Below are 22740 nucleotides of genomic sequence, written 5' to 3'. Positions count from 1 at the left end.
TCATCTCAATCGAAGCCTCAATTTGAAGAGAAATTATTCTGTACGGAGTTTGAACACAGAGTTACGCTGAACATATGAATATACACAATGTATATACATTACATATATATATTATGTGTATGCTTACAATCAATACGTAATTCTACATCCAAATTCTGCACAGAATAATTTTTCTAACTTCGAGTGCCGTATTTTTTGGTATGCCATACCTAACCTTTTCTTGTGCTTCTCATCCTCTCATATTTCATCCAGTTTGTCACATGGTTGCAGCTCATCAGTTTTTTTTCTTCTTATATTTTATTATAACAAATTAACTCTATTAATTTCTTCAAATAAATGAGATAATTAAAATTAGCAAAAAAATTAATGAGCATAAGATCATCCATAATCACCTTCCAGAAATCAGCTCATGTAGGAACATAGATAATATATATGCCAATAATTATACAAATAAGGCAGAAGAGATTGAGTTCTCTCATTCCTAAACTAAAAAAAAAATTATTAAAAAAAAAATCCTCTCAATTAGTTTCAAGGCTTCTATAATCTAACACTCCTCTACTAAATCCAAGAAAGACGCCACCGCACTTGCATTCAGAGCTGTTCTTAACACCAAGTTTACAGCTGAAACAAAGACCAATCAATGGATCCCTATTCAAAACCTCGTAGTCAAAAAAATCCTCCTTTTTCTCATAAGGAGGGCTTATGCTGAGCTCCAGATTCAAGTCCGGGCATCGCCACTTCGTCTTCTCCTCCTCGGACCGCCGCCACATAAGCATCTTTTCGCTACTGTTACTGCTGCTGCTGCTGCTACTGCTACTGCTGCTCTTATTTCTGCCTTCCTCTCGCTTAGCAAACTCCACGGCTTTGTTATTTCCAGCTTTAAAGAAAGAAATCGAGTTGTTCTGTTGTGCCTCATGGAGAGGGCGGTGCGTCGCAGGATCTATCCCCAAATTCACCAATTTTCGCTTGATGTGGGTGTTCCAGTAGTTCTTTATCTCATTATCCGTCCTCCCTGGTAGCCGCGCTGCTATCAACGACCATCTATAACAAAAAATTTCAGTAATTAGAACAAAAAAGATCAAATTTTGAATTTAAAGATGAAATTTTGAATTTAAGAAATTGAAGACTTACTTGTTTCCAAGAAGACTATGAAGTTTGATGATGAGCTCGTCCTCCTCGTCGGTGAAGTTCCCGCGCTTGAGATCAGGGCGGAGGTAATTGATCCACCGAAGACGACAACTTTTTCCACATCGAAGTAGGCTTGCAGCCTTCGGAAGAGATCGCCAGCAACCCTCGCCGTTCGCCTTGATATAAGCGATGAGGCGCTCATCTTCTTCCTTAGTCCAAGCGCCTTTATTGGTGTGAGCTTTCTCACAACAAGGAGACCTTCCCATGGCGAACCAGCCTTCTTCCTCTCTTTCTTAGCACCAATTGATGAGATTGGAAGTGGGACGAGATATATAAGAGTTTGACTGAGAGAGAGAGAGAAAGGTGGGGAGTTAATTTTAGGCTTCTAGAAGAGATTTGGTAAGAAAGATGGTGGGGGGAAGGAGAGTGGATGGTGGTAGGCTGTTAGCTTTCCTTCTTGCTGCTGTTGATGACCTCATAAGATATAATGCAAGCAGTTTAAAAAAAAGGAAGAAATAAATTGATGGAGATATATTATATTAGGTTATTGGTAGGTATGAGGATGGCATACCTAATTTATTAAAGGAGGATGATGAGGGCTGATTCAGGTGTTTATCTTGTTTGGGCGGTTATTATTTATCCTGCTCCAATAGCTGTGGCCCACCTCTGCCCATAGTTGTGTGGTAAACTGTGCTGCTGTGACCACCATTTTTTATTTATTTATTTATCTTTATATAAGCTCATCTCTATCTATTAGGATTTTATTTAAGGAGCGTAATTTTTAATTAAATTAGAAATAGGAACATAATATTAAATAAAATAAAAAAAATCAAATTAGTCAAACAAAATAACGCATTTCATTGAATGTGTCAAACATTTTGGGGCTTCGCAATAGTACTTTCAAAATTTAATTCAGTTGATTGGGCGGAATACTTCAAATGATTTGATGTATTCTTTAAAATGTATCATTATGTTAAGCTAATTTGCTTCTTTTTAATTTTTTTTTTAAACACATGATCCTATTGCTAATTTAAATTAAATATTATGCCTATTGAGAGTTTTGATTACTAATTAGAAGGTCTTGAATTTGATATTTATATATGTGATGAGTATGAATTTGTCTTAATTGATGTCTTGATAGTGCGGACAATGGTTGAAGTTCCAACTATTAGGATTATGGGTGGATGATCATGGCGAGCAATTTTCACAGTTTTTAATGTAAAACAAAAGGAGCTTCCCAGAAAGTTACTTTCTATGTAATAGCTTTACAAAATAGTAAGAAAGATAACTCAAATAATTTAAAGCCTTAATAAATAATTTTCTAACTATGACAAACAAATTAAATGAACACTCAAGTATTAGCTTTTGGGAAATAAAACATCAAATTTGTATGATACATGCATATATTCATATATATGTAACGTCATAATATGTCAATAATTAAATTCATTTTAAACAATTGTAAGCGAGAACCAAAAAAAAAAATTACTTGACTTATTTGATCAGACACGCGTAGGGGTGCAAATGAGTGGAGTCGAGCTCAAGTCAATGAGTGTTCAAGTCGAGCTCGACTACCGAATATCGAACTCGGACTCTAATCGAGCTTAAAATACGAGCTCGAGCTCGACTCTTTTCACGTTGAGCGGCTCGTTGAGTTCTGCCCCGAGCAGCACACAACCTTTGTCGACGCGTCCACTGTCATCCTAAGCTTCGTCGTCGACCAGAGCTCCGTCATCATCTCGAGCTCTGTCACATCCGCGAGCGGCTCGACAAGCTCACAAGTCGTGTGGAGTTCTGTTCGAGCTCGAGCTCGATAGGCTTGACTCTCTAGCTTGATAAGCTCGACTGGCTAGCTCGATATGCTTAACTTGTCGAGCCTATTAACAAGTCGAGTCCTAATCGACGTGACTTGTTACACCCTTAGACACGCGTATCATAATAATATGTCGCCTATAAAAGCGCATGTCATCATATAGTTAAGTGAAAAATTCATTATATCAGAGCCATTTGTATCATCATATGCTGATTGTCAACTTAACTATGCGGTGACACGCGCTCTTGAACCTTACCCAACCATGACATAAGACAATGAAGATCGATGAAAGATAAAAATTACATGAATTATTTGATCTCAATCCAACCATAAACTCTGAAACGTTTACTAAGAAAGAAGAAACTAAAGAACATCAAAATTAGGTCTGCCTATAAAATTGCATCTACCTAACTTCACAAATCATTTGTTATTTCACCTCTTCTCTCTAGGTGAATTCTTTTCTTAAATATTCAAATGACAGGTGTCACTCAACATGCTCAACTGTTCTACGTAAAGGTCGAGCCTTAGTTAAATAGCACCCAACTCCTACAAATTATGTGGAGCGTTCAAAATCATCAGCACTCTTTTATAAGATTAATTATTCTGTGCGGATGCAAAATACCTCTCAGAGATCAATCAAAATGCGTCACATCACCCCTTCGCTCGGTACCGCGGCTCGATACAGCTTGGTACTGTTGACATGATGCATTCTGATTGGTCTCCGGACAATCAAATATATAAAGGTAAATAGTATGATGATTATGAGAAAACTCAACTAAGACTTCATTTGAGATAACTTTTTTATTATTTTTTAAAACAGTTTTTTAGCGCAAAATTTAAAACTTTAAAAAATTTTGTACTGAAAATTTGATTTAAAAAATAATAATAAAGCTATCTCAAATGAAACCTAAATTTGTCTGACAAGTTTAATTATTTGTTTGAAATTTTTTTCATCACTAGTTTTTGAACATTATGGTTTTAAGTTTTGATGATTTCAATTTGATTTTGATGATTTCGATTCGAAATTGATTGAAATTAATTGATTTAAACCCCATTATTATTATTATTATTTAATATTTCGGTTCACAAATTTCGACAAAAGCTCAAAATCAAATTTTATTTGAAAATCATAGATTTTGAACACGCTAAAATATTTGGGATCTCTTAAAAAATGTACTAGAATCTGTATTTAAATTTCAATTTAGAGTCTATTTGGAATAGCTTCCTAGTTTCTTTGCTTTTCAAACATCAATTACAATTTCATTTGATCATTATTTTCTTATTTCTTTTAAAAACTTTATGTGATGAAAAGTTGCTTCTTACAGCACAAACAGTTAAATTTTTTTCCGCACAATAACTTTACAATCAATTTTATAAAAAATTATAGCCATCCCAAACAGATCCTTAATCCGAATTAGGCTATCTTTTTTATTTCATAGCTTAAATATTAAAATATTACGTCTAATAATACTTTAAATTAAAAAAACTGATCAAATTTATAATTAAAATTGAATTTCCAAACTCTCGACAAAATTTTTATTATTTTTTTTATGTGATGGAAACCAAGGAGTGATCTCTACAAATCCATTCAGGTCATGAGATCTCATGCGTTAGTGCCCATAAAGATGCAAGCTGAAAATGAAATATAACTGTACTGTATTGGAGAAAGGACGGTAGAATAATAATGCAGGGATTGCTGACCTCAGTAGAGAAACTAATCATAAAATTAAATATTTTGCATTAATCTTTCTGTTGTTGCTGAAAAATATTCTAAAAGTGTATTATTTGTAATAATAACAACATGCTATGTACTCATGAAAAGGCCAAATAAGATTTTATTTGGAACGATTTTCTTGCTCTTTTTAAAGTAGATTTATATCAGAAAAATTTTAATTTTGTATAAAGTGTTACTTTAATAAGCAGTAATAAAATCGTCACAAACAAAATCTTAAGTTTTGTTTTGAATTATTTTCTTTCTGTTTTCTATAGTAATTTTTTAGTATATTTTTTATTTAAAAATAACGAAAAAATAATAGTCAGAACTGGCCCAAACGAAGCCTAAGAGTCTATTTATAATAGATTTTTTTACTACGAGACCTAAGAGAGGGAACTATTTTGTATAATTAAAATTGCTAATGTGTGATAACTTAAAAAAATAGTTATTCAATTAAAAAAAGATATATTTGTAAAATCTTTTTTTAATTATTATTTTTTTATGATAGCTCACAATAACTTTAATAAAATGTTCCGGTCATCCTAAATAAATCTTAAATTTACTCATAAAAGATAGTTATAAGAGAAAATAATAAAATATCTTAGTTTTACGCTTTCAGAGATGATTTTTTATATTGGGAAATTACTCTCATCTTTGAAGAAAAAAAACAAAGGAGTCCCTCCATAATACATAATTACATATCACTAATTTTAGCAATATGTGGTGGATACCTTCTTGCTTTGTAGTTGCCTACTACACAACAAATTGTTAGGTATGAAACGTAAGAGAAAAAAAAATCTCCACCCACCTCCATCCAACGTAGCCATCACTAAGTCCATATATACTTGCCCTTCATTCATTCTAGAAGGATTTATAACCTATTTAACTATCTAATCAATGGAATTTATTTTCAAAATTCTAATTAATAAAAGAAGGTTTAAATGAAACTAGAACATTAGCGTCGGCACTTTGAAGTCGTAGAACGTTCGTTGAAAATAAATTTGAGAATTCTGATCTGTCGAATTTGACTGTTCACCCACCTGATTAAAATAGATAGGTAAAGTAAGCTTGGAGTTAGGGAAAAGAAAGTTGGTGAAGGGGTGAGAAGATTGGATGGATTGTGCGACAGGGAAGATTATTAGGCGAGTTTTGCTCTTAAAATTTTAAACATCTAGATTTAGGTTTCATTTGGGACGACTTTTTAATTGTTTCTTAAGATTTTTGTACTAAAACTCTTTTTTAAAAACAATAAAAAAATCTATCCCAAATGAAGCCTTAGAATTCATTTGGGTCACCTTTCTTACTGTTTTCTAAGGTAACTTTTTAGTAGAAAAATTTTTAGTTCAACAAATTTTCGTACTATAAAAAAAATTTATTTTAGAAGGCATTAAAAAATCTTATATTTATCTATATTAATGTTAATTTGATATCTTAAAATTTTGATAATATTTTTAAATTTTTATTAATTAAATTAATTGGGACCATTAAATTTTCTTGTAATCATTCCCTTGCAAGTTTGTGCTATATGTTCTTGTGGTCCAAATATAGACTCAAGGAGAAGTGGGGCTAAAAAGGACAACCCACCTTAAGAGTAAAAGAGGCAAACATGATTTTAGCACGTGACTCAATAAATTTAAATGATTTAAAATTTTCAATTAAAAAATAAAAATTATTTTTTATGAATTTATTATAATTGCATAATATAATTTAGAAAATTTTGCATGCCTGAGATTAATTGCATCCTATAAATTAATTATTACATAAACAGCCTCTTGTAACTAAACATACAATTTCTAAATAGTTTATTTGATTCACCTTTCTCAAATGTAAATTATAAATATAAAAAGTAAATTATATTAAAAAATTATTAGTTAAAATAAATTTTTATTAGTAAATTAAAAATATAAAAATTAGTGTTGAATTGATAATATATATTCAAGGAGGTAGTCGCAATAGGCTATAAATCTAAAAAATCAAAGAAAATTAGTTAAGGTTATAGATCATATTATCAAATTTGTATTAATTTATTTTAAGAAAAAAAAATTATAAATTAGCAATTTTAAAATTTACTGAAAATAAATTTTGATCAAAATATCCTGATTGGATTTTTCTCATTAAAATTTTGTGATTTGAATAAATAATGTCTGATAATTATTTTATTAATTAAAAATTATGATTAATAATATTTCTGATTATATATGTTTTATTCATATTTAAAAAAAATGATAATATGATAAATACATGTTAAATTTTTTTAATGACTATATATAGCTATTTGATTAGTTTTATAAAAATTTGGTATGAAATATTTTATCACACGTTAACAGTTACTGCAAGTTCATAGCTTAATAGGTAATACTTATAAATAATTATTTAAAAAATGGTTAATTTTTTCCTGATAAAAATTAGGTCAGAATATTAACTTTAATTTTTTCATTAAAGAAAATTGCCATTATTAATTAAAAAGAGAATGATCTATTTCAAATTCAATCATTTTAAGCACTGGATGAACTGTTTCAAATTCAATCATTGCGTTCAATAGGATATTACAGATTTTCTCTATATTTATGAGAAATTCTACCATTAAAAATCTATAAACATGTCACTGTCGCTTAATGAAGGAAACCCCTCGCTTGATATTTAAAAGAGTTGTGATACTTGAATAATAAAGGAGCTCTATCCGAACAAAACTATTGAAACACTGCTAACTGCTAACCACCATAATTAGACCACTGTTGAACTGTTGCGTGATCACCAACATCAAACTGGAATTGCCCGATCGCCATTGCCCCGACTGCTATCATTGGATCATTGCCACCTGGCGAACACTACTTGACCATTATAACCTATCCACAACCATCCAAACATCTTTCATCACATATTAACTTTGCGATATTTATTGTTAGCTCACCCTATACTCCTATATCCATGACATTTTCAAATTAAGTGGTGGTACTCTTTATAATTAACGCTCACATTGTGAAATTATTTGAACTTGTCAGACCCTGTGATTTTTCTCATTCCTTAATTTTCCAAATAAAAACTTTGTTATCGCCCATTCTATTGTCATTTATCTATTTATATGTGGAATTTTTATGCAAAATCAGAACGTAGAACTTTCACACTCTACCACTTCAAACTTTTAAGCACACAACAATTATAAAATTTTTTATACAATGGATTAATAATCAAATTATCTTTAAAAAATACACAAAACATTATAGAAAGTGAGCCACATAATCAATGTTAAGTGAGTGGTCTTTCATTTTCTATAATGACCCCTATAGTTAATTTCTCTCTCTAATGAAAAGCTAGCCATAGTTAATAAGAACTCACTAACTTCACCTACCTAACACACCAAAATAAGCCAAATCCTTAATTTAAATCCGTTAGACCAACTAAACCATTGTTCCAACTTTTTTTGATGGTTTAAAAGCACAACTTGGATAACTACATCCCAACTTCCCACTTTTGCTTAATTAATTAATTAATTTTTAACTTAATTTTTAATCCAATATTGATTAAGGATTATGGTGGGCCAAAGCATAGCTTCTAGAAGGGAGAATTTTCAATTTATATATCAAATGATGCTTACAAGCATTAATTGTGAGCTTATGCAAATTTTAAATTATTCATTTCTTTTATTTTATAATTTATATTTGAACTATTAATTATTTATTTGTTGGTTAAAGGTTTACCTTAAATAGATGGAAGGTCACTTCTTCTTTTTTTTTTCAGTCTAGTCTTTTTAATATGTATTATTCCTTATTATATTTGTTGTGTATTATATGAGAAGAAAAAAATTTATTGCTAATAATATTCAAAATATTTATTATGCTTATTTTTTAGTTTAGTTATTTTTTTTCATAAATTTTTATAAATGATTATTTTTAATAGATATTGGATAAAATTAAGGAAGCATATCCTAATGGCACTATATCCATAAGTCTTATTAGCCCTTGGATTTATGCTGAAATCAGTATCTTATGATAAAAATAAAAATATACAATGGTAAATTGAGACTTGAATACGTCAAATAAGTTGAGCCTTGAACAATTTTTCAGCTTGTTCGATCCTTGAGCTACATTGAGTTGGATTCCAATTGAGCCTTCGTTTGATTATCCATTGCCTTTTGTAAAAGATAATTTTAAAATTTTATTTGAGAGAATGGAAATTTATAAAAGAGAAGTCAATATTAAAAAGCTTTTGAAAACAGTATAAAAATAAAATTCCTTAAAAAGTAGTTTTATAAAAGTGTCACATACGAACAGCAATCCAAAAATAATTTTACCATTTCAAAACAGAAAAGACAAAATTAAGTCATTTCAAACGAGACCTAAATCATAATAACTTGCGATTGGCTTAACATATTAAACAATATTAAATTTAAGAGGAAAATAAAAAGAAGACAATTGGCCGAATTCATATTCAAATCGACTCAAAATTGAGCTAATTAAGCATCCGGAGTGAAGGGGTCTCCTCGTCTGTTAGGGTTTCGTTCGCTAGGGCTTTTTCCTTAGCCGCCTTTCGTTTCCTTCCCTTCGCCTTTGCTTCCATGGCCAACAAGAGGTTAGACCCGGGTTTCCTGGCTGGTAAGAGTTCCAAATCCTTCAAAGATGCTTTGTCCGGATATGTTGAAGCGAATGCTTTCCCGGATCTTCGTGTTTCTACGGTTCGGGGTATGCCTGCTCTTTGGTTTTCGGAGGAGGAATTTTTAGACCTTGCTAAGCCTTTCGATTTTGCTCTAGTTGGAAAGTTTCATCTTAAACGTCCGGCTTTGGATGCTATCCGTAGGTTTTTCTTCAATCTTAAATTAATCGGTGATTTCTCTGTTACTTTGCTGGATCAATCCAATGTTTTAATTAAGCTATCTAACGATTTGGATTATGGTAGGATCTTTGCTCATCGTTCATATTTTGTGTATGGATGTTTTATGAAAATTATAAAGTGGTCTCCTACTTTGGATCTTGCGGATGAGTCGCCTATTGTTCCTGTATGGATTTCTTTTCCGGGTTTGAGACCTCATCTATTCTCTTCGCGTATTCTTTTTGGCCTGGGCTCTGTTTTTGGTCGGCCTATCCAAACTGACAATGCTACGACAGTTGGCTCTCGTCCCTCTATTGCGCGCATTCTAGTTGAACTTGATATTTCCAAATCATTTCCTGACTCTATTTGGTTAGGACCAGAAAAATTAGGTTATGTGCAAAAGGTTATTTTTGAAGATATGCCTAATTTCTGTCTTCTTTGCAAATGTGTTGGTCATAAAAAGGCTGAATGTCCTAAGCTGAATCCTATTGTTAAGAAATCGGAGCCCTCTGTTCCGTCGCTGATTAAGTCTGTTCCTTCTTCTCTATCGATTCCTATTATTCCGGTTATTTCTTCTATCCCCAATGTTGGTGTGGATGGTAGTGATAATATTGTTGTTATTCCGGATAATTGTGCTGTTTGTCCGATTGGTGGTGTGTTAAATAATGAGTTTGAGACTAATGAGGCTAATGATGTTGTTTCCCCTTCTGTTTTGGCTCCGTCGCTGCTGGAAGTTTCTGGTGTTGTGGGGCAAATGGGGCTTGCGGTGGTTGGCAGCCCTGTTTTAGTGGTTTCTGATCAGTTGGTTCACTCATCTCCTAAAGCTGTTACTGAAAATAATATTGCTGAGCATAATGATTTTAGTGTGGATAACAATCTGGGTAACAATTCTAGTTGTTCAAATAATCTTGTAGATGTTTTTGTCAACTTGGCTGATTCGCAACATTTGGTTCAGAGGATGGGTTTTATTCCTATTACCGATTACCAGGGGGATTGGGTGTCCGACTATGAATCTGGGTCTGAATTTTCGGATTGTAATGTGGCTGATCCTGATTTTTACGGTGGTTCCGATCCTGGTAAAGACTTCACATTGGTTTCTCGGGCTAACGGAAGGTTGCGCGGTCGGGGCCGCGGGAGGGGGCGAAATCGTAGATGATTTCTTTGTTATTTCCCCTCTTTTTTCTTTCTGGTTGTGTTCGTTGTTTTTATAGGCGATGATGTGACTGGGGCTAGTGTCCCTGTGACCAAGCTGGTGGCAACCTTCGGTGTTTTTCGATGATTGGTGGGCGATGATTTCACCCGTATGGACGGTCCGTGCGAGGATACAGGGACTCTGGAGCCTCGGTCGTTATACTGAGCCATATCTGATTGTATTTTTCTTTCTCTGTTCGCTTTGAGTTTTGTCCTCTGTTGTAACCGTTTTGGAGTTTTTAATATAAGTTTTTTGTTAAAAAAAAAAAAAAGCATCCGGAGTGAAATCAAAATAAAATTGGTCTGAAACACAATTCAATCTCAAATATTTTTGTTTGTTCTCTAGTAGATTTCAAGTTGAGATTGAATGATTCGAACCGAATCAAGCTCAAATCAACATCAAAACTTTTTTTGTACAATTTGAGTGATTCAAACGGGTATCACGTGAGAGAATTTTACCTTCAACTAATGAGTCGGAGCTCGATCCGCAACTTGAAAATTTCTTGTGGATTATAATTTCTAGGGTTTGTTATAGTTAATTATATAAATTGTAGCCCACTTGATAGAGAAGTTCGATTGAGTTGGTTCATGTGTCTTTTTAACTGCACATTGTAAAATGGAGTAAGAACTAATATTTCATTATAAGAGACATTTTTAAATATAATTATTGAACTTTTAATAACATAAGGATCTTTATTATGGAAAAAATTCCATCATTATCAACTTAAAATTCTTGAATTTATATTGAGATTAATATATTTCATCATGTCATATATAAACATAAATCTCAATACAAATACAAAGATATTTGTGCTTAGTCTGAAGCAAATTTTATCAGCATATACTCATAAATTTTTTTTTTCTTTTTTTTTGCACCATAATTTTAGACTACCAGCATTGATCAATAAGAAACTGAAGAATCAACCAATAACTGTTCATGGTGTCAACATTCTTATTCAGAACAGATCATCACGCAGCTGACATCGAAAGCTAATTGTATTATTCATTATTCATTGTATTGGTAGCCAAGAAAAAAGTTCATGATATCATAAACAACATTATCCTCACTTTATTTACGCAATCTTTACTATGTAGCAGTTATGAACAAGTTTATAATATCTAGACTAATACTTTAAAACTTATGGACTTTTTGCTGCCGAAAGTCCGATTGGCGATGGAATAAGCAGATATGTAAAGAATTTTATAACCGACGAGAAAATGGAATTTAGCGAAAAAAATTTACGCTTAAATTTTGATTCCAAACAGGTGGACGTAATAGATTTCGGCTTATTAAGATGGAGAACTGAGAAAAAAAGCTTAATCAAACAAGGCCTTAGTGAAATCTGTCAACATTCATTCGATCTGTGATCTTCAACGAGTTGTTTTTACAAAGAATTCATAGTTTTCAAATTGCACAGAAGTAACTCTTTGATGCTTAATTTCAAATTGCAGTTTCCTTCTCTTGTATATATATTGTAAAAACACTCAAACACGGCAGCTTTATCACTAAGGTTTCGTTTGAAACAACTTTCTTACTGCTTTATGAAACTTTTCAATATAAAAATTTTTTGAACAAAAATTTATTGTACTAAAAAATAGTAAAATTACCGTCTCAAACGAAGTCAAACGAAGCCTAAATGATTAATTATATTTGATGTAGAACAGACGCATGATAAGGTGAGGACAAATCATTGAATATAGTAGTACCAAGTGTAATGAAAATTAAAAGTTTTTGTATAATCTTTTTATTGATAAAATACTCTCAATTTCATAAGAAATTTGAAATTTAATCAAGGACTTGATTAATTTTAATAGGCTATAAACTAAAACCTTCTACCTAAAAACTTTTCTAGTCATTTTTCACCATTTTGATTAGTAGCAACGTAATGATTCTACAAAATTGATGTTCGTTAATCCCTCCTTTACCCCATCCTATACAACTGCATTCTCAAGACCTTAAAATCATTATTTACAGTAATCAAATGGTGTTCAAGAAGAAAAAGCCATCCCCTTCCAAGTGAAATATGTCAGAGAGCAGCGTACCTGAAGTTGCAGCAACGACATAATGAGCCTACCAATCCTCTATATCGTCATCACTATCTTCCTTCGAAGTGCCGTCTTCTGAATCATCTGGACGGCTATGGGCAGACGATTTTGCGAGTTCTTCATTGTCAAGACGATCCTTACAATGGGAATTGAACCATCTAATTGACGGTCGGTACTCGGTAATTATTTGAGACATGGATGAAACGAAACCATTGAAGGCGTCAAATTTCTCATTCATCGTTTGGTTCTGCAGAATGCAGAAAGAAGGAAAGAAGATAAATTTTAAAAAAAAAATCATAGTAGCTTTGATCCTTTTTTAGGGTTTCCGAAGATTGATAGGAATAAGAGGTTTGCCCTTGCATTTTCAACTATTATTGTGACAGGAAACACTTGTAGATCTCAAGTATTTCCTATCAATCTTCGAAAAACAGCGAGAATTATCCACAAAAATCAACACAAAACCACGAAACAATCTTGATGAAAGGGAAACGGAAAATACCAAGATACAATTGATCCGTTATTCGAGAGGAGGATCTTTCTCTGCCAAATCTCTAAACGTCGCTAGAGCCCAAAGAAACTAAGAAATCTCAAGTGTCCACCAAATTCTAGATGCTCAAACCCTAGGAAAACAAACTATTTAATACATACAATCCAAAAGAAAATTTCTAAATAGTCCCTACATTCAAATATCCCTCCTAACTCCCTAAAAAATCCTTCCTAAATTGCTCCGTGGGATTTGCGGTTCGGTCGGAGTGTATAGGGAGGTAGAAGAGTTCCACTATAATATTGAAGTTTGAAAATTTGTTAGGATTAACTTTGCTTTTAAAGTAATTAAGCATACCTAGAAACCCTATTTTTATAAATAAGAGTTGACTTCAGAATCCATGTCAAAATCAAATGAGAGCGAGTGCGAAAGGAAATAATGACCAATCAAAAAAACATCAGGCGTAGTGAACTTGAAAAAACTCTGATGCCACATGAAACAAGCTGCAAAATGCCTCTGACCATTATCAAGTTCATTCAATCGCTTGGCTATTTGCAAAAATGGTGTGACAATGTGCCCGGGACGTCAAATTTATCCAAGAAGAATCTTCGGGCAAGGCTCGAACAAGAGATGATGAGCACAATAGTGAGTGGGCACGTCATTGTACAAAAATTATCCAAACGTCTAATCACGAAGCAAACTGTCGTACAACTAGAACGTCGAAAATACCCCAAATTGGACCCCTCACATTCAATTCGAGCGAAGCCACTCAAAAATGATAGACTATAGATGCAACCTTGCGTGATCTCTTCCAAACATTGCCTATTCACGAAACGGACTTTGTCATTACGTCAGAGCCAACAAAATTACTCAAAAAATGTGACATTTTTACTTAGGTCACCGCACAATGTGAAAAAATAAAAATTTCCCCGTACGTGAGGCGATGACATGAAAATCAAGAATCATGTGGGACGAGAAAATTATGCTAGTGTGTTGATTCACATTACTTTTATCTTCATTATGTTTTTCTAATTGAATTATATATATAACCCTATCTTCTGATCAAAATCGCCGCAAATGCAACTCAATGGCAAATCGCCTCAGCATCATGCTTTCTATCTTGATCCTTATTATTTCCCCCTCAGATCACTGCAGCGTTGGAGGGACTAGCACTGTGGGGCTGGATGTTCGGTGCAGCAGTGCTGGCTTCTCCATCTTTAGAACAAAAAACTCCTCTCCTTGCGACATTGCTGAGGTGTTACACAAAAAATTCTTTTATTTGACCTCCACCTTGAGAATTTTCTAAAAAAAAAAACAAAAAAAAAACTGAGTACTTTCACACAAAAACTCACAATTAAAACACAAGTTTTTCTAACTTAAAACTGGCACAACTCTTCACCACTCTTTCCTCTCCAATTTGCAAGTCAGATCCCCTAATTTGCCACCTCACAACCTTCCTATCACCTGCTCCCAAAACCCAACAAATCACCCCTGTGGCCTCTTGCAACCTTTTTCAAAACTCCATCACCCGCTGACCAGCATCAACCTCAACGAAACCTCCATATACACCCACCTACTCTACTCCATTACCCTACCTCCTAAGCCACCTCTTCACTCAACAGACCCGTCAAAAAGAATAAATGCCCGATAGAGAATATCATTAAAATTTATTCTCAAAGATTGCAAGTTGAAAAACCAGGGATCTTGATTAAGTATATTATTATTGCCCCCCATAATCCAGTTTAAATGCAAAGTGACAATTTCTAATACTAACAATTTAAATTTATTGCTACTATACATTAGGTACTCAGTATTTATCTAAAGACTAACCTTAATCGAAAGTGTTCTCTCATTAATAAGAGAGATAAGTAATCATAAAAGCTCACGTTTATGAAAAACCTGAACTACGATCTTAGAGTCCTTATAAATGAGGACAAAATCTTTAGGCAATGTCTTATCTATAACCAATTTTTTTTTCGGAAATTTCTCCTAAAACTTAATCCATTATAACTCTCCCCGAAATCATGCAAAGAGGCCGGGGCCCTAAATTTTTAGAGCATTTATTGAGAGGCTGATTAAGTGAGGATGAATTAAATTTGATTATTTGTGAGACCACTTGAGTGTTCTTAAAATCCAAATTGTGTATGTATTTGGATCAATCCAAGTTATGTATGTCGAGCTCTTCCTCACCCCTCCATTACATCTTAAAATTTTCATTTTATTTACTGCTAAGTTTAGTTATCTATAACTTCTTCACTATCAAATACTCAGATTCAAAACATCATCCTAGTTGCAATCTTCATAAATTTTATCTATAAATTTCCATGATATCCTCTTATCATATAATAAGACTGAAATATTTTTCTTCATTTAACCACCCAATTTTAATAACAAAAAATTATATCCTCATCTATATGATTATATCCTCAGTCTTTTATAAAAAAAAATTCAAAATACTTAAAATTATATGATGAGGGACTATTGAGCTTACTGCTAGAACAAAGACTGAGCATTAATATAAATAATTACTAGGCAATATTATTAATTGATAAAAATCACAAATATATAGGTTTAAGTATCTTTGCTTTGATATATAAATAAAACAAAGACTGAGCATTAATATAAATAATTACTAGGCAATATTATTAATTAATAAAAATCACAAATATATAGGTTTAAGTATCTTTGCTTTGATATACATAAAAAAAAGATAGTTCAAGATATAATTTCTAGAAATAAAGCTAGAAGATTAAAATGAATAACTGCCTCAAGAATATCGTGTAATAAGATAAAGCCATAAAGTTATCAATGACATTTTTTTTTTAATTTCTTAACACCCAAATTCAAATATCATAACTACCCAAATTACAGTTTATAAAGTTTACCTTTAAGTCTGTATAATCTGCTAAAGGGTGAAACTAGGTTGATTATGATGTATGGTATGAGTGATGCGCAATAAAAAAGAGTTGATAACTAAGTTAAGCTTAAGAGAAATGAAAATGTGAAATAAATATTCAACATAACTAAAAATAACAAATTAAAGAATGATTATATTAAAGGCATGCTTAGAATGATATCTACTAAAGACAAAATAATTAAAATAACCTTATGAGATTTGGATGATGATGATGATAGATGTACAAGAATAGATTGTATTTATCAAATTTCAAAACGTAAAATTTATAATGAAAATTGAAAGACATAACGCTATGAATGCAGGATATCATTTCAGCTATAAAGTTGAGTTTCAAGAGTTGCCAAACAATTGAACGCAGCGAACCATGAAAACAAAAATATCATGCAGAATCAGATGCATAAAAAAAGACGGTTAAACTCTGCCCGTAGAGTAAAGAAAAAAGCTATTTCAAAACTGAAAAGCTTAGCTATGGTGATCTTTCAGTTATTTAAAAAAAAAGTAAAAAGCATATGATCTAACAATCATGACAAAAAAGTACATACCATAAGCTTCTTTGCTGAATTCTCAATTTGCCAAAGCCTTGGACTCCGAATAGTGTGCCATCTGTGGTATTGCAAACCACAGAGCATATAAGCATTTAGATAGCATAAAGAACACACAAAATATATTAGTAATTTATGACCTTGATGACAATGGCTGTGAATTTCCAAATAAAACACCACGGATTGCAACTGAAGAAGCAACTGATTGAGAAAAACTCTGTGATTCATACATGTCAGAAAATATCCCCAGGCGAGATATGGGAGAAAAACTACCAAGAAGACAATCCGCGTCACTTAAATAAGAAGTCACCAACCAAGCATCATCAATAGATCCATCATTTATAAAATCGAGAACTGGTCGATAACAGAAATAATATAAATCGATTATCATGCTTGAAAATATTAGGTTATATAGCATATCCATCAAATGAAGCAGATGAAATGAAACTATTAAATTGATCTCATTTGTAATAACTTAAAAGTACTTTGTTTTTGCTTTTGTTTGCAATTATATATTCAGTAATTTCATTTTTTTTTTATTTTAGAAGACATGAAAGTTTAAATTTTAATATTTTGTCCAACATTATTTGATAGGAATATTATCACTATATACTCTTAGAAAATATTTCTGGTAATTATAATAAGATTATTAAGCACAACAGCTATTTATCTATCAAGGCCTCACTTCACTAGTTGACTGTCAAATGCCTTTGGCAGTCATAATCGATATCCCCTTGAAAATGCTTAGCACTGTTGACAACTGTGTTAGGAAAAATTTGGGTACTATTTCAAACCTTGCCTTGATAGGAATCTTATTTACCAGTTATAACATCCAATAATATAGACCTTACTTATAATTAATACTTTTCTCCTACGCGTTTCTACCCATCAGAAACATCGAATAACTAAATAATTTGAGCATTGATAAAACTCAACAGGATCTGGATTTTCTTTGGATGAAGAAACTGATGTGAGAATGGCATCCCTGTTCGACTATGAGACCAAATCTAACTCAGCTCAGTAAGACTGCTATCCTGTGATGTTGGACGCCTTGTCTAGAATAATAATTTTTTTAAACTCTTCAAACACCAAGTTAATTGAGAAGGAAATCCAGTAAATTTCTTATGTCTCCATAGACATGGCCCGTGCCATACATCCAACCATTAGAACAAACATGAGTGTTATCATCAAGCTATGTTGCATGGTGGTTATGCTATGTTCAGAAATTTCAGGAAAAAAAAAGTGGAAATATTAAAAAATCCTAAATTTTCATATCCCATTTTTCACACCTTTCAAAATTGAAGATAAGATTAGAGAGAGTCACCTTAGATGATTTGGTCACATAAAATAGTGGCCTTCCGATGATCCAGTTAGGAACGTAAATGTATTAGATTTGACTTATGTTGAGAAAGACTTGGTGATGTAGGCAAAGGAGGGGTCAAATCAAACCCAAAAAAAAATTTTGGTTTGATTTCCCTTGACCTTACTAGCTCAATAAATTTAGCTCATTATGAGCTGGTTTTTTAGTTCATTTATTGAACTAAAGATTAGCTCATTATTAGCTAGATTTTAGTTCATTTATTATCTTATTTATGTATCTTTTATTTATAGTTTTATCTTTTAAAATTCTTAGTTTGTCCCTTGGGTTTCCAAAATGGCTTTTGGATTCCCTATGCTTGTTGTTTTTCGTGCCTTGGCTCCTTGGATCCCACGGTTGGCTGTTTCCGTGCCTTGGCTCCTTGGCTTCCTCGGTTGGTTGCTGGTTTTCCTGCTGGGTGGCCTTTCCCGTGCTTTGGTGCCTCGGTTCCGTGCGGGACTCTTGGGTTTCCGCGGCTGCCTCTTCGGGTCCCTGGCTGGGCTGTTTCCCGTAAGGTTGGGGGGGCTTTTCTGTGGTTTGTGATACTTTGGTTCCTATGGGAATTCATTGAAGTGGCTGTTTGTATTCCCCTCTTATGTCTATAAATATGAGATGTTTTGGAATGTTTTTAGTAATGATATAAGAGAATTTTTGGAAAGAAATCCTTGTGATTTTCTTGGAGGAGCTTGCGAGCTTTGTCCACCTTCTTTTTCTATCTCTCGGGGAGACTTGCGAGTTCTTTTCACCTTTCTTCTCGGCTTCTAATCTATTTCGTCTCTCCGCGAGTATCCACTCCATTGTATCCTTCGTCTCTTGGAAAGCAGGTTTAGGATTTGTCGTTTGTAAGGGTTGTAAGGTGTCTTGTTTGAGTCGCTTGAGTTTGTTTAAAGTTTGTAAGTGTCTTTTTATATGAAATGTAAGAGTTTGTTCTTTCTATTACTTAGTTCCTAAGTCTCTCCCTTGTTTTTTTTTTAGGTGATCAAGAATTTCTTGGGGTCCATCTCCCCATGGAATTTTTGCTCGCATCACTTGGTTAGAAAATATTAGAAATGACCTTTCTTTATTAGATTTAAATGAGAATTTAAAATTAATCAGGGCGCAATGGAGAAAAAGGATTCATGTAGCCGACCAGCATAGTGGGATAAAGGCTTGTTGTTGTTATTGTATTTTGGGGGAATATAATAAATGGTGAAGAAATCTTAGTGGATCCTCAAAAGGTGAAATCGAAATTAAAATGACCTGCACCAAAAAATGTTACAAAAGTTTGTAGTTTTTTGAACTCGGCAGAATATTATAGGACATTGGTAAGGGGTATTCACAAATAGCTATACTATAATCCAAATTGATACCAAAAATATATAAAATTTGAATGGACAGAAGAATGTGAGAAGAAGTTTTTAGCATTAAAAAGGCATCTGACAACTTCACCGTGTTAAATATTCCATCAAGGACAAAAAGATTTCTGATTTATATTGATGCATCTTTCAAAGGATTAGAATACATTCTAATGCAAGATAGAAAAATAATAGCATGTATATTAAGATAGTTAAAATAGTATGAGAGAAATTGATGAGGACATCAACAGACACTACAAACATGTTTATCGACGAAGGACTCGCCGATCTACGGCCTCGATTCAGCGCCTCTACTTTTGATTCATCTTTCATGATATGTTGTTTAGTTGATCGTTTTTCCATTTTTACCCCTTTGGGGAGTTATCATGTTATTGTAGCCCGGAGGGCAATTTAGTACTTTTCATGTTGTTTATTATTTTTTCGTTTTCCGTTTTTACCTCTCTAGGGAGCTGTCATGTGTAGCCCATAGGACAGTTTGGTAGTTTTCCTTTCATGAGTGGAGACCTATATAGAGTGGTCTCATATGTTGTAATTTTTTTATGATTGATTAATGAAAATTTGATTTGATTCTTCTTCTTCTTGCATGAGAGCTAGAGAGAAAGGAGAGAGCTCGAGGTGAGCAAGCGCAAGGCCCACCAGTTGTTGTAGGAGTCCACGGCTTGTGGTAACTTCTTCTTTTATCTTTGTTTTTCCCTCATCCTCCTTCCCCTCACCACCCACCGTCTCCTCCCAAGCTCATCCCCACCCGTGGATTAATCCCTCACACCATTTCATCCACTAGCTTCCCCACTTCAAATCCAACCACCATCAAGGCCCACCTCAACCCGATGGCAACTTCTTCCCTTCCCTTTGGGCCGCCGGCCACCCTCATAGTCCAAGCCGTTATGATGATTCCAATCTTCATAACGACACCCTAATTTGGGTTCTTACAATAAAGGGAGAAGTTAGCAAGTTTGAATTTCAAATTGAAATTCAAATTTTGAAAATTCAAAACTTTCCATATACGCAACAATCTAAATAAGGAAAGTATTTGAATTTGAATCCAATCCAAATTTCATGTAGAGTGGAATTATTATTTTTCCCTCCTAATTGGCCTCAACTCGTTTGGAAAGTAATTAATCTCTCCCTAATCCCCTCCCTCTCCCTATTGATGCCGTCAGTCATACAAAGGGGAAACCACCTCTTGGTTTCCAAATGAGACCCCTCCTCTAATTAATTTGATTTTCAAATTTCAAATTGATTCCCTCCAAAATTACTCAAAATCTGAACTTAATTTCAGATTTAGAGTAAATCTCATTCTCCTCCATCTAACCTAAACTCTTTCACCCAAACCACCCGCCCCCTCTCTCTCTACCTTGGCCGCCCCTCTTCTTGCTCCCTCCTTGGGAAGTTTTGATTGCTCATAATATTTGAAGCCAAGAGAAGAAGACGACGCCCCCTCCCCATCTCTTCAATGATGCATGGCCGATCCTGAGGTCGACCACGGATTTGTATTCGACGATCAAAGGAGGACGGACATATTTGGATCTCCGTTCTTTGACGTCTCCTTCGGCAACGACGAAACGGTTGAAGACTACATCGACTGCATCTTGTCCCAACTGACGTTATCAATTGAGAGCATCTTCCACAGGGACGTTGGGTAATCGTCGGTCATCCACCACCTCCTCCACCACCGGCTACCTCCCCGTCAACGAAGATCTTCGGCGTTGCCTCTTTCATGGTAATATCTTTCATCTTGTGGCTCGCTATTCTACGCTAAAAGCCCACTAATCACTGTGAGAGAAGGTCATCAACATGAACCTCTCGTTGTTAAGCGTTGGGTTATGTTATGAGTATCTAGCATCTACTTTTGTCTTGAACTTGGATTGAATTATTTGGTTAATCTCAATTGCATGTCTTTGGCCTAAGCAAGTCGATTTCTTTAAATTCTTACTCTCTTTTAGATTCAAGCAATAATTTGTCGTGAGCAAAGTTTTATTCAATTGTTCTTTAAATTTCCAAAGTAACTCCAAGTAGTTTCACATCAGAAATTCTCCAACACATAATCTAAAAATGGCAACGATAGTCTTTACTTTAATTTTGGAGATACTATTGGTCTGAGACAAAACATAAAATATTTTCTGATACTTGAATATATCTTCACACAAAAAGAATTAAACTTGAGCTTGAGACAGAAGATAGCTCAAATCAATTAAAGATACAACAGGCAACTTCCGAAATCACTGAGACTGCTAGATCAATAGGGTAATTAATATGCTAGAAGTCGACCAACATGAGCTATTAGGCAAAAGGTGCAATAGATGTCCCGCAAATATATCCCATTGACCTCTCAGATAGTAATCATAAGTACCTTTGCATGGCAATAGGAATGTGCTTGCACGAACATTAATTTTCATGAAAAAAAAAAATTAATTGTTTCTAAAGTCAGAATTGTGGCACAAAATAAAATAATCATTTCAATATAAAAAAAAAAAGCAAACTACTGTGAGCTTATAAGCACAAGTTCCGTAAACAACAAAACGAACCCCAAAAAAAAAAAAAGTTAAAAAAGTCTATGACAAATGATGTAAAGCGCATAAGCAGGTCATACAACATCCTTACAGAACAAATCCCTACAAAATTGTCATTGTCAACAAATGCATAAATTCTTCAAAGTACGGTTTGAGAGCAGTTTTTCTTTTTCTTTTATTTATTTATTTTTGGACAAAGCACCACCTGAACAACTTCAAATTTCTATTCTCAGTAATTGACTAGAAAACAATAAACAGGACTGAATCTGTAGCGCATCAAGCAAATTTAAGACAATATGAACTAAACACGAAGATAAAGATATCAAATCATAGGAAATATGTTGACATAAAGATTTTGCAAGAAAACTTAGAAATTCATAATCTGGGAGTGCTGAGCTACTTGATGCAAATAGAAATTAGCAATAAAAGGTCACCATTCTCATGTAGGAAATCAGTAACTGGCCTTGCTTTCCCATACGCTTGAGAAAGAATTGTCTCTGGAGCATCCATTTTTAGTGGCTTTCTTGAATACTTTTCTTTAAGAATAAGTGATTCTGAGCCTGCACCATCAGACAACAACCAAATTAGAATTACAATCCCTTAGATGATCATAATACAAACTAATAGATAGGTGTGAAGCTCATTTCCTTCTCAGATACAAAAACCAGGGAATTGGTAAGGCTGGTTGAATATGACATGAATTAAATTAGATCAGTGCCTATAAAGCTTGGCCCATGTATATTCTGGCCTGATAATAGAATCTAGTTTTGGCTTCAGCCACAACTTTTCAGCAGGCCACCCAGGGGATGATCGACAATTAATGCAAAAACTATTCAGTCGAAATGGGTCAAATAGAGTTTCCAATGCCTAAAATCCA

General features: G+C 33.4%; 2 protein-coding genes across 10 annotated transcripts in view; both read right to left on the bottom strand.

Moving 5' to 3' along the window:
• Window positions 1-412: 412 nt before the first annotated feature.
• On the bottom strand, window positions 413-1643 carry LOC110112193 (myb-related protein 308). The gene is made up of 2 exons (XM_020844326.2): window positions 1132-1643; window positions 413-1041 (listed from the first exon to the last, which is right to left on the bottom strand). The coding sequence occupies exons 1-2, from the start codon at window positions 1392-1394 to the stop codon at window positions 519-521; spliced, it is 786 nt and encodes a 261-aa protein (XP_020699985.1). The 5' UTR covers window positions 1395-1643; the 3' UTR covers window positions 413-518.
• Window positions 1644-12486: 10843 nt separating this feature from the next.
• LOC110112176 (cell cycle checkpoint protein RAD17) overlaps window positions 12487-22740 on the bottom strand; it is a 35299-nt gene continuing 25045 nt past the window's right edge. For 3 of the 9 annotated variants that reach the window (XM_020844300.2, XM_020844299.2, XM_020844298.2), the window contains exons 9-12: window positions 22298-22423; window positions 16782-16995; window positions 16642-16702; window positions 12487-12945 (exon numbers count right to left, since the gene is read on the bottom strand). In XM_020844300.2, the coding sequence (XP_020699959.1) occupies window positions 12724-12945; window positions 16642-16702; window positions 16782-16995; window positions 22298-22423 (623 nt within the window). In that variant the 3' untranslated portion in view covers window positions 12487-12723. Of the gene's footprint in view, window positions 12956-16641; window positions 16703-16781; window positions 16996-22297; window positions 22424-22740 lie in introns of all 9 variants that reach the window. The other 6 variants (XM_028692878.1, XM_028692882.1, XM_028692883.1 and 3 more) reach the window with 6 other exon arrangements.

Source organism: Dendrobium catenatum, unplaced genomic scaffold, assembly GCF_001605985.2.
Source record: "Dendrobium catenatum unplaced genomic scaffold, ASM160598v2 fragScaff_scaffold_178, whole genome shotgun sequence".
NCBI lineage: Eukaryota > Viridiplantae > Streptophyta > Magnoliopsida > Asparagales > Orchidaceae > Dendrobium > Dendrobium catenatum.
This window is presented reverse-complemented; position numbering and strand designations above follow the sequence as displayed.